Source organism: Syngnathoides biaculeatus, chromosome 13 (genome assembly GCF_019802595.1).
Source record: "Syngnathoides biaculeatus isolate LvHL_M chromosome 13, ASM1980259v1, whole genome shotgun sequence".
NCBI lineage: Eukaryota > Metazoa > Chordata > Actinopteri > Syngnathiformes > Syngnathidae > Syngnathoides > Syngnathoides biaculeatus.
In genome coordinates this window covers 2,268,305-2,281,662 of record NC_084652.1, presented here as the reverse complement: position 1 = coordinate 2,281,662, position 13,358 = coordinate 2,268,305, and the positions used below count along the sequence as shown (strand labels likewise).

The 13,358-nt window shown below is 48.4% G+C and overlaps 2 protein-coding genes across 2 annotated transcripts in view; both read left to right on the top strand.

Annotated features, from left to right (window-relative positions):
• Positions 1-531: 531 nt before the first annotated feature.
• kdsr (3-ketodihydrosphingosine reductase) lies at positions 532-10,053 on the top strand. Its single transcript, XM_061838574.1, has 10 exons — positions 532-1,133; positions 1,505-1,594; positions 3,045-3,101; positions 3,184-3,249; positions 3,321-3,416; positions 3,495-3,686; positions 3,757-3,840; positions 3,921-4,004; positions 5,093-5,194; positions 6,006-10,053. The coding sequence occupies exons 1-10, from the start codon at positions 942-944 to the stop codon at positions 6,123-6,125; spliced, it is 1,083 nt and encodes a 360-aa protein (XP_061694558.1). The 5' UTR covers positions 532-941; the 3' UTR covers positions 6,126-10,053.
• A 1,965-nt stretch (positions 10,054-12,018) lies between these two features.
• bcl2b (BCL2 apoptosis regulator b) overlaps positions 12,019-13,358 on the top strand; it is a 39,572-nt gene continuing 38,232 nt past the window's right edge. Inside the window, exon 1 of the mRNA XM_061838649.1 lies at positions 12,019-13,012. Within this exon, the coding sequence (XP_061694633.1) occupies positions 12,467-13,012 (546 nt within the window). The 5' untranslated portion in view covers positions 12,019-12,466. The remainder of the gene's footprint in view (positions 13,013-13,358) is intronic.

Here is a 13,358-nt window from a genome sequence, read left to right as displayed (position 1 = left end):
TAACTTTTCCCAAAATACTTCGCAAAGCACTATACTATACTCATAACATAGCAAAAAAAAAAAGCATTTTTTTGTCATAAAAAACATTAAAATTTAAGTCAATCAGATATATTTTTGTAAATAAGGACTCGCGATGGGAAAATACATGCTAAACGCATTGTTCATTTGTTGTCTCAGACAGAAAATTTGAACTTGTTTCCTCGATTTTGAAAATCAATTCAATTTGCAGAGTTCTGTAATATGAAATTCATCACAGAAAATGTGTTTTCTTGCTTATCCACTGATTAATTTTGGGAAAATATCGACATCGCTCTTTTGCAAAAAAACATCGGCCTATAAAGGTGAAGCGGAGATTGAACAGTGAACAACAACTGTAAACAAAACTTTGTTCAAGTGAATTAAGCTCATCAGAAAATTGAAAAAAAAAACTTTTGCAAACAAACTTTAACAATGTCAAAGTAAATCTTTCTAATTTACCTCTGGAATGTTTTCTCACAGCCACGAAACTGGCGATTAACACAGGTCGTCATGGTTGTTGTGGGAGTACCAAGATGGCGGATGGCGACTGCAGTTTTGGTGGCCAATGAGCCGTCCAGTCCGATCGGTGGCTTTTGTGTGCCCGAAGCGAACGGTGGCACGTTGCATTGCCGGGAGTTGTAGTTTATTTACGATCGAGACTACGTGGTCGCAATAGTAGGCCGACGATCACGAGGACTACACGTACCACATGCAAGCGGGGAAAGCCCGCTTTCATTGGCTAATTTGTTTTTGGTTCGTACCGATTCACGCTTTGTCCACGCCGAGCGAAGGTCCACCTCGGGATTTCAACCTGCCCGCTCCCTCCGAATATTTGACAAACTTACTCTGCAATCTGCGACGTCGACCCCCCAGAAGCTGGCCAGCTAGTTAGCAAACAAGCTAACCATTGCCAGCAATTCCCCATGTCCTCGGAAGTGGAAGGCTTGAGCTCGACGATTACGGGTTGGCTTGTTGTCCATTCGTGGTGGCTGCTGGTGCCGTTCATCATGCTGCTGGTCGTCGCCGCCTTCGTTGTGGCCTTCGTGCTGCTTTTGTACATGATATCGCCGCTTATTAGCCCCAAACCGCTCAAACTGAACGGGGCCCACGTCGTGGTAAGTCCACACGAGTGACATGATTTAATAGGCATGTTTGAAGACGCGCTTGTTCCACGCTAGCGTCTTGAATCCCCTTCTTATCTTTTCTCGTGGATTTGCGCGTGAGGATCGCGACTATGTAACAACAGTCACGAGTGTGGCGAAAGTGCGGTCCATTACCTGGCACGCGGAGCCCCTCGCAGGTCGTGACCCCAACTTTAAAAAAAAAAAAAAAAAAAAAGTACACTGCAGTGCATTGTGTCCACGACTCAGCCACGCGCAATGTCATCTCGTATTACGTGGATTGCTGAAATATGTAACGGGCGGTTTGGTAGCTAACCCTGTCCACGTGTGTGCGCATAAACACTTGACTTGAGTGCGATTTCCAGGTGACTGGAGGCTCCAGCGGGATTGGTAAATGCATCGCGATGGAGTGCTACAGACAAGGAGCTTTCATTACTTTGGTGGCACGAGATGAGGTAAGTCACCATCATATTTCCATCGTGCCCTTTTATTTCCGGGGCCTTCTTTCCTTTTACTTGTGCATCTTTCCATCCATTGGCCAGCCTTTGGGCCAAATGAGGGTCAGCCAATCACGGGGCACAAGGAGGTGAACGTGCGTGCGTTCACGTTCACCCCTGCAGACGCTTAAGAATCTTCATCCATCCATCCATCCCTCCGTTTTCTTTGCCGCTTATCCTCACGAGGGTCGCAGGGCGTGCAGGAGCCTATCCCAGCTTGAGCTGTCAAGGGGCATAGATACTTTTCATTGACGTCACGCCGACCCACGCGTTTTTTTGTTTACGACGCCGTTTTGGACGGAAAGATCGTGTCTACATATCACGGCTAGGAAGCAATAAGTGTATCCTGTCAGGTTCTGGCCACGGTTACCTTTTGATCTTTTCTCTTGAAAGTCCTGTGACAAACGAAGTGTGTAACCAGAGGCGATTGAGACACTTGTGCTGGAGTGAGGAATAAAGAAAGAAGCCACGTATGACGCGGGAGCAAGCGTCGTCTCGTTTTTATTAGATCGGGCTGAAGTAGTTCTCTTATATAGCAAGTGGGGTGTGATTGTGTTGACGTCAGCGGGCCGCGACGAGAGATCGGGAAGTGGGCTCGAGAGGTTGGCGGTGGGGGAAAGCGAAATAAATGTCACCCGCGTTGAAAAGTACAGTTGGACTCACGTCTTCGTTATTCAATAACATGACAGCAAGATCATAACATGGTGTCAGACGGACGGTAGTGTAACTACGGAGTCATGGAAAAAAAAAAAAACAAACTCACGGCTGTTCCAACCCACCGAATTTAGTTGCATGTTTTTGGGATGTGGGAGGAAACCGGAGTTCCCGGAGAAAAGCCACGGAGGCACCGGGGAGAGAACATGCAAACTCCACACAGGCGAGTCCGGGATCGAACTCTGAGGCCAACGCTTTCCAGCTGACCCACCGTGCTGCCTATTAATCTTCATTGAACATGAATGTTTTTGCAATTTAAGCGGAAGCCGGAGTGTAAAAAGAAAACCCACACAACAATGGCGGGGAGAACGTGCAAAGTCAGAACTGTCGGGCACACGTGCCCATCATTACACCGTCTTTATTCCCAAATGCAACTTTATTGCAACGATATGAAATAATACTCTAAATTGGGGGGAAAATGTAGTGCTCGCTCCTTGTCTTTTTTGTCGTTGTTTGTATTTTTTTTTAACTATTTTTGCTTTCTATATGCCACATCTTATGTTGTTGTATTATCAGTATACATGGCGCCAGTTGTCGTATAAATACATTTTCTGTTTTGAAGCGTGTTTAATAAAGTGCAGGCGGGCACTGTTCGATTCTTCGGGGCGGCGCGTCTGCGAGTGGAGGCCACTGTTTGACGAAAAGCCGTCCGTGAATTTGCACATTCTGAACGTGCGCGTTTGCCTTCCCGTAGGCAAAGTTGATTCAAGCCAAAAAAGAGGTGGAGAAATTTGCCATCAATGACAAACAGGTATGATATTTTACAAATATTAAAAAAAGTACGACTTCTATTCTTGAGAGTCGCCGAGGTATGGACGTTTCTCCTGAACCAGGTGGTGCTCTGCATATCAGTGGATGTTTCCAGTGATTACGGTCAGGTGGAAAGTGTCATAAAACAGGTATTACTGTGCTATTACGTCAGCTGGCGTTCCTTTTCTTGTGCATTGAAGTGTGATTTGCATTTATGCAGGCTCAGGAAAAGTTGGGGCCTGTCGATATGCTTGTCAACTGTGCCGGAACGTCCTTTTCTGGAAAGTTTGAGGAAGTGGGGGTAGACTGTTTTAAGGTGGGGTAACCTTTGAAGTTCACGACCCACCCACGGATTTGATTTCATCAACAATCCTCTGATTATCTTCTCCAACAGAGGCTGATGGAGGTGAACTACCTGGGCAGCGTTTACCCGACACGCGCCGTCATCACCACCATGAAGGAGCGAAGGATGGGGCGCATCATGTTCGTGTCGTCCCAGGCGGGCCAGATCGGCCTGTTTGGCTACACGGCTTACTCGCCGTCCAAGTTCGCCCTGCGCGGTTTGGCCGAGTCGCTGCAGATGGAGGTGAAGCGTTAGGAGGCCCGCCCGACTGTCTTGACTTTCTCGCGCTTTTAGTGACGCCGCTCTTCCTCAGATGAAGCCTTACAATATCTACGTGACGCTGGCGTTCCCGCCAGACACAGACACGCCGGGGCTGGTTGAGGAAAACAAGATGAAGGTAAACATCGCTCGCGTGTGCGACGATTGTGTCCTGTTCGGCACTTTTTTTTACACCAATGGTCTCTTCTTTCTTTTGAGCCTCTGGAAACCAGATTGATCTCTGAAACCTCCGGAGTGTGTCAACCAGACCAAGTGGCCAGGATTGTTGTCAGAGATGCCGTGGTAAGAAGTTGGCCAAAAATACATAAATCGTGTGAGCGATTACCATAATTCCCGGTGTGACGGTCTGACCACTCCCGGTGCTGAAAGGTCTTGTTGTGATTAACGCGCATGCACGTATATTTTGTAAACTTCTGGCCGTTCTGAAACATCCCCATCCGGCCTTCAACGTGGGCCACTCGACAACTTGTCGTCGAGTGTTCGTGTTCGCTACGGACGTCTCAGAAAGACGAACGCAGTGAATGTACATATATGTGTATGTCTTTTTAGCTCCCTCTATGTAGAAAAAGGGGAACTATGAGACCGGGGGTTTTCCCAGTAAGCGTCTAATACGTACCCAGAGTTCCCCTGTTAGTAACGCATGCGCATTCATCACAAGGAGACTTTTCAGCACGGGGCAGCGCTCAGACCGTCACACCGGCCTACGGAGCGCACCTGGTTATAAGCCTCACCCGGTAGGTACATTTGGAAAGGAAATACCATTTGGCACATACATACGCCGCAGCAGTGTAAAACCCGCAAGTGCCCACATTGAAACGCGAGATATTTACAAAGAAAGACGGTACACACACTCTAGCGCCGTGCTAATAGGGCCGGTTTTTAAAAAAAAAAATATATATATATATATATATATATATATATATATATATACACACACACACACACACACACACACACACACACACACACACACACACCAGTAAAAATCACTGAGACACGGCAGCACTAACAGGGCCGGACCGGTAAAAGTCACTTCCTCGGCAGATATATTCCACCAGTCTCACGCTTACCTTTTCCCCTTGCGGCCGTTAGGGAAAAAATGCACAAATTAGCTGCATCGTCGCATAAACCGCAGGGATGAGAGCGTGGGAAAAATGGCGCGACTTACGTGCCGGAAATTAGCGTCCATTCCACGTCGGCTCAGTTTTAATTGAGGCGTGGAGAGGTGTCGGTTTTTGCATTTTACTCGCTTTGCACAAGTTAGTTAGCAGTTGCTCCAAGACGCATTGAAAGTGAAGCTGAGGATGATGATGACGACTGCTGTATGGATCGTATGCAAGCGTGTTTATGTTGTTTTTCCATTTCCACAGCAGGGAAACTTTAACAGCTCTGTGGGGCCAGACGGTTACATGCTGTCAGCCCTCACCTGCGGGATGTCGCCCGTCACCTCCATTACGGAGGGTCTCCAGCAGGTACACACACGAACTGCTGTTTATTTTCTCAAATGTTGGCAGAAATCTACTTGTTTTCATGGTCTTATTTTGAGATGATTGTTTTTTGGAATTATCCAAATAGGGATTTTCGAGAGTAAAGTATTTCATGACAGCAGAACGGCAGTGCTTTTGGTACACGTTGCACTATGGGCTTTAACGATAATATTGCTTCGCGTGTTCAAGTTCAATTACAAGATGAGGTAGGTTTTTATTTGTATGTAGGGCGCGATTCATACACGAGGCAAGACGTAGGAGGAAACCGGAGCGCCCGGAGAAAACCCACGCAGGCACGAGGAGGACATGCAAACTTCACACAGGCGGGTCCGGGATTGAACCCACAACCTCAGAACGCTTTCCGGCTGCTCCACTGTGCCGCTCGTTGAGGCTTAAAAAAAAAAAAAAAAAAAACATAATTATTGTCAGCCACGAAAACATTATTCTCAGTTTGAACACGAATGCTGTGCTTAAATGAAAATAAAAATACCTTCTAATAAATGGATAATTACTGATGTTTGAAAACAAACAATTCTAAAAGATTAAATGTAACTATTGTACACAAATGTTTACATGTGAATTGTATTGAAAGGAGAAAAATGTAACGTGCGAGATTTAAAAATTCACTAAGAATGCACAGTTGGACCTTTTAATTCAGTGATTCTTTCACCTACCACAAGAGGGAGCCGGCGCACCGCAGAGAGCTTGTATTTCCCATGCATCAATACGGCGTAGGGTTGCGATTCATCTTCTTTCTAGCTGCAGCGGTGTGTTTGTGACGGCATCTCATTTGCAGATTGTCACCATGGGTCTGTTCCGCACCATCGCCCTCTTCTACCTGGGAAGTTTCGACAGCATCGTGCGCCGCTGCATGATCCAGAGGGAGCAGTCCAAGACGTCCGACAAGCGAGATTAAAACGCCGCTTGGTTCCCTCGCCCCGAAAGGTCCCACGAGCAGCGAGGTGAACGGACCGTTTTGTTTACGCTTCGCGGCTCCACTTACTCCTGTGTCCCCCACCCGACCCCGCCCCGCCCCACCAACCGCGGTGACATTTCACTTTTTACGTCCACGTGCATCTCGTCACGGGAGCGGCCTTACGTTAGCAGCTGCGTTTTGCCGTTGTAATCGTCGAAGGCGGGCAGCGATAGTTAACGCGTCAGCGGGCCTCCCCCGCCTCTTCTTGCGCAGGAGAAGCGATACCCTGCCGGACCGGTTGTGCCAAAAAATGGCCTGAAATTCCCTCCCGCGGGGGCTCGAGTGAAAACAAGACTGATATGTCACCGTTTTTTGCTTTTTGTTTTTTTTGCTCGCGTTGCATGCTTCTTTTAACGTTTGGCCACCATATTGTAAATGTATCATTTCTCTCAATAAGAAGCTTTCTCAAACTTTTCCCGCCGTTAAGTCTTTGCGGGCAAAGACGACTCGGACCACTCGATCGGCGTGTGTGTTTTGCGTGTTTTGAGTAATACAAATGTAGTTTGAGGAAGATGGCGACGGCGCTTTTAAACCACGTTTCCTCCAACCACTGAAGTTCAGTTTGTCGCGGTCCGACCGCCACGGAAGGCATCATTTTATTTCATTTTTGTGCTTGTTCTTGGCTTGTTTACAAGTTGTATTTTCTATTCATACGGGCCCAATTTACACTGCGTAGTTGTAGCCACACAACTTTGCTTTTCTATCAAGTATCACGACAGCGTAAATAGAAGAATAATCAAATTGAATATCTGCCAAGTCGACGGCAGCGTAAACGCACGGATCGCTCGGTGGTTCGTCCGTCAGCACGCGCGTGTTGTTCCGTGTGTTCCGTCAGTGGAAAAGCAGCCATACGGGTGTACCAAAATCAGATCTCGGCATCAAATTGGAATGGACCTTTCCGACCCGTCAATCGCTCGTACAAAAATAGCCAATCAGATCGCCGCATCGTCTTGACACGCCCCTGCCGCCATGTTGTCCCACAAGCAATGCCGGTTGTCAGTAGCCTGCGCTTGGAGAAGCGCATGTTACGAAGAAAATGGTCCTCAGATGCGCTTGGGGAACGTGCAATTCTGATGAAAGATTACAAGGGGCCCGCTTGATTCATTTTCCAAAGCCGAAAACACAGTTGGACCAAGTGTCTACGATTTGTTAAGGCGCACGTGCAACTAAATGTGGACCATATCAACAAACTCCGGCGAGGCTGTATGCGCGGAGGTAAGTGAGGGAGAAGTAAATTCTCTGAGTTGGATTTCATTATTATCAGTGCAGGAGAACAACTTTCACTTTGTTAGTCTATCACTGACCCGCTGAACGAAGTGTGTCATTTTTTTATGCCGAAGAGTCACGTTAATGATACGTAAATGTCAGGCGCCATGTCGTGCAAGAGAAATGTCGATTTGCCCATTTGGATCACATCGGACTTTTAACCCACTCACTTCTAAAGACTACAATGATGTTACTCGTGATCTTTCCAAGTAAAAAGTACTCACCCTGCTTTCCATGCGCAGTACGATTTCAATATGAAGTTTGTGAGGCGGTTTTTTTTTTTTTTTGCATCTATCGCCAACAATTGGCTGTAACTCTGACATCGCGTCCGGCTCCGTCCAAAGTCGTTATTCTGTGTACATATCCTTGCGTGAAATAGTTGAGACCTCTTTATCGAACTCTCTTGGACAATTCTGACGCATTTGGCAAAAAAAAAAAAACATACCGCAATATTGTTTGGAATACACAATAGAGAATCGACTTGAAACACGTTCTGTTCAGTCGCCGTTTTGGAAGCTTGTGGGACATGGCAACTGTAGCTAAGGGGGCGGAGCTTAAGATCACCAGTCGGAAAGGTCCATTGGACTTCCAGTGCAACGGACTGCCGTGAGACTCGATCGCAAGGGTGCAAAAACGAGGTTTTTTTTGGGGGGTGGGGACAAAACTGAACTGAATGATATTGCTTGGTGGAAAGTGGACAGTTCAAATTCTGTGCCTGCATGCTTCTGTGATGTGCGTGAGCAAAAAAAAAAAAAAAAAAAAAAAAAGCCATTGGAAGTTTCTCATTTCCTGAACATCCCGCATAATTTCAGCGGGTACTTTCATTTCAAGCCGTGGCGATCCAACTGCTCAAGTGACAGTTCGCGCATCGCTCAATTTTTATGTCACTGGGCCCGTTCTGCGGCGCAGTCTTTGTTGGCGCTGACCTAAATCAGGGCAGGGGGGGGAAACTCGCAGGTCCGAGTTACGCCCGTGCAGGTCCCAGTGAGGGCGCTAGAGAGTCGGTTTCAACGCAGGCCAGATGGCGCACAAAAGATTATTGTCTCGCTTCTTTAGATGTCCGGCCAGGCGCGGGCAGAACGCCCCAAACGGACATTATTTATATATACAGAATTCCTGTGGAGATGGTGTCCAACTTTGAGTCTTGTAAGTCTTCCTTTGGGTCCAGAATGTACTGAACGTGGGAATATTTCTTTTTACGCACGCTGATGCGTCGAATGCCAAAATGTGTGGAGACAATTCCTACCGAGATGTCTTTTGCGGTCGTACGGACGGTAAGCGGCGACCTGTTCTAACCGAGCCTTAAGATGCGACGGCCGCAACGAAGCCAGATCGGCGTTTCGGTCGAAATCGGCAACTTGTCTTTGCTTTTGTTTTGTCCCGTGTGTGTGGGTTGTGTCGGTGATGTAAAGACGCCTTACACGAATCCCAAATATGAAAGCGAGAAGACGGGACTCGCGTTTGACGACATTCTCATTGGAATTATTATTATTATTTTCATTTTTGGGGGGTTTAAAGGCGTCCCAAGCTTCCCTTGTTGTTTTCCAAAGTCCTCGCGTTTTGTTGAGATGGCGACACGTACTGGCGCATCTCCGTCAATTAGAAGATTGTAAAAATGTCTTCAAAAAGTCAAATTTGTGGATATAAAGTCTAGACATCCCTGTAAAATCATTTCAGAACAATTACCTGTGCAGCTCCATTGGGGGGGGGGGGGGGGATGCGCATTATTGTAGTGTACACCCTCGAAGGTTAACTGAGAATGTGGTTGCATAACTGTGCACACCCTCTTACGACTGAGGGAACGGGTGAAATTTCAGATGTTCTGGTCAACTTTTTTTCCTGACACTTTTTTTAGACCGGAAGCCGCGGTCCAATCTCGTTGTCCAAAGCCATCGATTGGCAGATGGGTGCAAAAGAATTTCCATCATCAAGTGGAGAAAATATGGAAGGAACAGACGGAGACAAATTCCTTGTGTGTTCTTACATACTTGGCCATTAAAGCTGATTATGAACATTAATGACCCAGACCTTGATGTCGATCCAAAATCCAAGAAGAAAACTGATTAGGGCGACTGCCGACGGGGCGACTGCAAGATTGAAGGAGTTGCATGAATTTATGCGATGGCACCATCCCGGTAGTTTATTTTTTTCCCTCCAAAAACCTGGCATTCATTCGGGCAGGGATGTGTAGACTTTCGAGCCGGTAACGACATTTTCAGAAGCCAAATTCCTCGCAAATCAATGTTTTCCAGTATGAGTTTGACATTTTGAATTGCCAACATTAATAACTTTGCCCTCACGTTTGAATCCATCGAGATGCGCCCGTCGGTACGACAACACGTCGCCCCCACCCCCGGTCGTTTTATCGCCGATCAGCTATGCAAAGAAAAGCCTGCACTTTCGACGTCTTTGAGCGCTCGCAGTCAGGATCGGAGTCTTCGCACATTTCATAATCATCAGCAAGACGTTTTTTGTCCAGTCTGTCGTTTTCTTCCTCGCTTTTCACCTCGTGTGCCATCAAATGCAACCTGTCAGAAGTAGGACATAACTGTTGTGTTATTTCTGATAGTTGAACTGAATAAATTTGTGTGAGGAAATTTCAGCTTCCCATGTTGATTTATTTTTTTTTTTTAATTAATATTCTTGTCCTGAGCGCATTGAACATCCTGTTATTGCCATTTTCTTGTAAAATAACAGCCATGAATGGCTTCATTCTTGTCCCGGTATGAATTTATTTTCAAAACCGTAAAGCTTTATTCTTGAGTTGGAACAATATTTTTCCTCCTAATACCATAATTCCCGGCCTACAGAGCGCACCTGGTTATAAGTCTCATCCAGTACATTTGTAAAGGAAATACCATTTGGTACATACATACGCCACACCCGTGTAAAAGCCGCAAGTGCTCACATTGAAACACGAGATATTTACAAAGAAAGACGGTACGCGGAGAGTTTAACGCTAGCTCCACTGCGCTAATGCTAGCCCCACCACGCTAATGCTAGTGCCCCGCTAACAGGTTTAAAAAAAAACATACCGGTTAAAAAAAACATACTGGTAAAAATCACTGAGACACGGCAGTAACACGCAGCGCTAACAGGACCGGACCGGACCGGTAAAAGTCACTTCCTCGGGACATATATTCCACCGGTCTCACGCAGGGTTGAAAGTCTGTGGGGGGGGGAAAAAGTCACGGTTTATAGGCCAGAAATTACGGTACACGTCACCCGCTCACATTTCCGCAGCGGCGACGTAACTGGAATCTGTCGTGGAGTCAAAATGCAATTTTGACAATCAATAACTTGTTATGCGTCAAAGTCATAATTGCAGCAAACATTTCTTCACAACACTTCTGGGCTCATAAATGTAGAACAATAATGCCATTCTTGTGCCAAGTGACCATGTGACCCTCGTGCAGCCGCGGATGTGTTAGCGTTGTTATTTCATTCACAGAATTGTATGATCATAATTATTTCCCACTTGTGGACCTAATACTCTTCTGTATTAATATGTTGCAGCAGGAGATTCTCAGAAGCTTGGTGGTCGTTTTTTTTTTTTTTTTTCCAAACTTAAATATTCCGTTTGTGGTGAAATGAAGCTAATCTCCCTTGAAGGGGCTTTCCACATTTGCATAAATTGGGATATTCCTGACTCTCTTTTTTTTTTTTCCTATCCCAAAGGAGATTAATCATAATAATAGTACATGAAAACACACCCAGATAATTAATTATCAGCAGAAAAAGTGAGCTGAATTGAATCAAGGGACCTGAGGCCTGGCTGGAGATCCCCCCCCCCCCCAAAAAAAAAAATGCAAAGTCCTCCTGCGGGGATGATTCTGAGCCGACGGGCGGCGGACGGCTCGTCGTCATTGAGGATGAGGAGCTGGAGCGTCTCCCGGTTGACTTGACTGTGAGGCGCGCAGAAATGAGCAGACATTTGCATTCTCGCAATATGGGGAATTTCGATTTTTAATGAATCTAACGTTCATGTTTTTCCACTGTCGGAGGACGCGGGAGTATCTGGGGTGCGGGGAGATCACGCAAAACCTGAACCCTAAACTACAGATCTGCGAGGCATGTGGCTAGCCTCTGTGCTTATTCACCCAATTTCTAAGGCGCTTGTCCTCCTTTGGGTCAGCCGGCGTCCCTCCCGACGTGGGGGGGGGGGGCGCCCGACTGTCGGCCACAGCAAATGAAACAAGGCGTCGCGCTCGCAACGCAATTATGTCTCGTATGTACAAAAACGTGCACGTTTCGGGGAGGATGCTGCAGAACATGCAAACTCCGGAGAGATTCCCATGCCCAACTAAGAATTCGGAGGCAGACGTGCTAACCGCCCCCCGGAGGAATCCTGATTATCCTCATTAAAAAAAAAAAAAAAAAAAGTGCAGCCATTACACAGACGGCTTCGGGGTATCTTCGGTACAGTATTTGAGTCCAATGAATGATTCCGTCTGCAGTTCCGACTGTACGCTTGGAGGCTCCAGAGCGCAGCCAAAGGGTGCACTTTGCGTTAGTGACGTCAGCAAACAGCTCACGCGCATCGAGCAGCCCACTGGCGGAGGAGGAGGAGGAGGAGGAGGAGGAGGAGGAGGGTTCCGAACCCTGCCAGTGGTCTCCCGAGAGAAGCTCACTCGCCGCCTGAACCAAAGCGTCTGCGACGCGGCGCACGCACAGCGGCCATTCTGGCGCAGGCAACTTTGCGGCCCGCTTTTTTACCCCCCCCCCCGTTCCCGTGCGCAACTCCTCGTGCGGCCGACGCGCGCCGGGAATCGAGCCGCAGCCGCTCCAGCCTCTTCCGCTCAGTGGATTTCCATGCGAAGGCCAGCTCGCCAGTGCGCCTCGCAGCTTTTTGCGGGGACTTTTGCAACCTTCCGTTTCCTGTTCGCGCGCGGGATTTAGGCGGAGGCTCGGTTCGGTTTGGCCGCGGTCCACTTTTGGCTGTGCATCCGGTCGATGCACGATGCCTTTTATCTGAGAGCCAAATCCGAAAGTCCAAAGTGCCAAATTAAGACCAGATGGCGACCGAGCGCAATCGCACCATCGTGGAGAATTACCTCTGCCACAAACTCTCCAAACGCGGCTACGAGTGGGGGTTCGGTACCGCTCGGGGAGAGGCGGGCGACGACGACGCCGCCGCAGCCTCCGCCGACAACGGCGTGCCGGCCGCCCCCGCGCCGACGCTGGTGCACCGGTGCCGCGGAGTCAGCGCCGGGCCCGAGCGAAGCCCCGGTCCCGACCCGCTCGCCGACATCCACCGGGTCCTGCGCGAGGCCGGCGACGAACTCGAGAGACGTTACCAGCCGGACTTCGCCGAGATTTCGCGGAAGGTGTACCTCTCCTCCGCCGCGGCTCAGCTGTGCTTCACCCAGGTGATCGACGAACTGTTCCGGGACGGCGTCAACTGGGGCCGGATCATCGCCTTCTTAGAGTTCGGCGGGACCCTGTGCGCGGAGTGCGCCACCAAAGAGGAGATGACGTCGCAGGTGGACAACATCGCCGAGTGGATGACCGAGTACCTCAACGGACCCCTCGGCAGCTGGATCCAAGACAACGGGGGCTGGGTGAGTGTAATTACACGTTTGGTTGTTTTTGTTTTTGTATTTGTATGATTATTTGATTGCACGTTTCTCGGTACCGCCGGGGCACAGCGGCGGGCGAATTGGGCGTGCGCGTGTCTGGTTCTCCGTCCGCGCCGCGCGCGATGCAGATGTGACCTCACACGCCACATTATATCACGTTTGGACTTGCGGTTTTCCAGCCAAAGAGCTTGACGTGTTCCCATTACGCACGAAGGCGCAAGGACGGGCGGTCTTCGCTCGTCCGACGCTCCGATTGGACGCCGACGCTAGCCGTCAAGCCCGACGGACCAATCAGAGAGCGAGCTCTGTCACACCTCCCGACGCTCTC

Coding starts and splice junctions, on each gene's coding strand:
- kdsr (XM_061838574.1), top strand. CDS start 942: ATGTCCTCGGAAGTGGAAGGCTTGAGCTCGACGATTACGGGTTGGCTT. Junction 1,595..3,044: donor CTTTGGTGGCACGAGATGAG/GTAAGTCACCAT, acceptor GCCTTCCCGTAG/GCAAAGTTGATTCAAGCCAA. Junction 4,005..5,092: donor TTGTTGTCAGAGATGCCGTG/GTAAGAAGTTGG, acceptor CCATTTCCACAG/CAGGGAAACTTTAACAGCTC.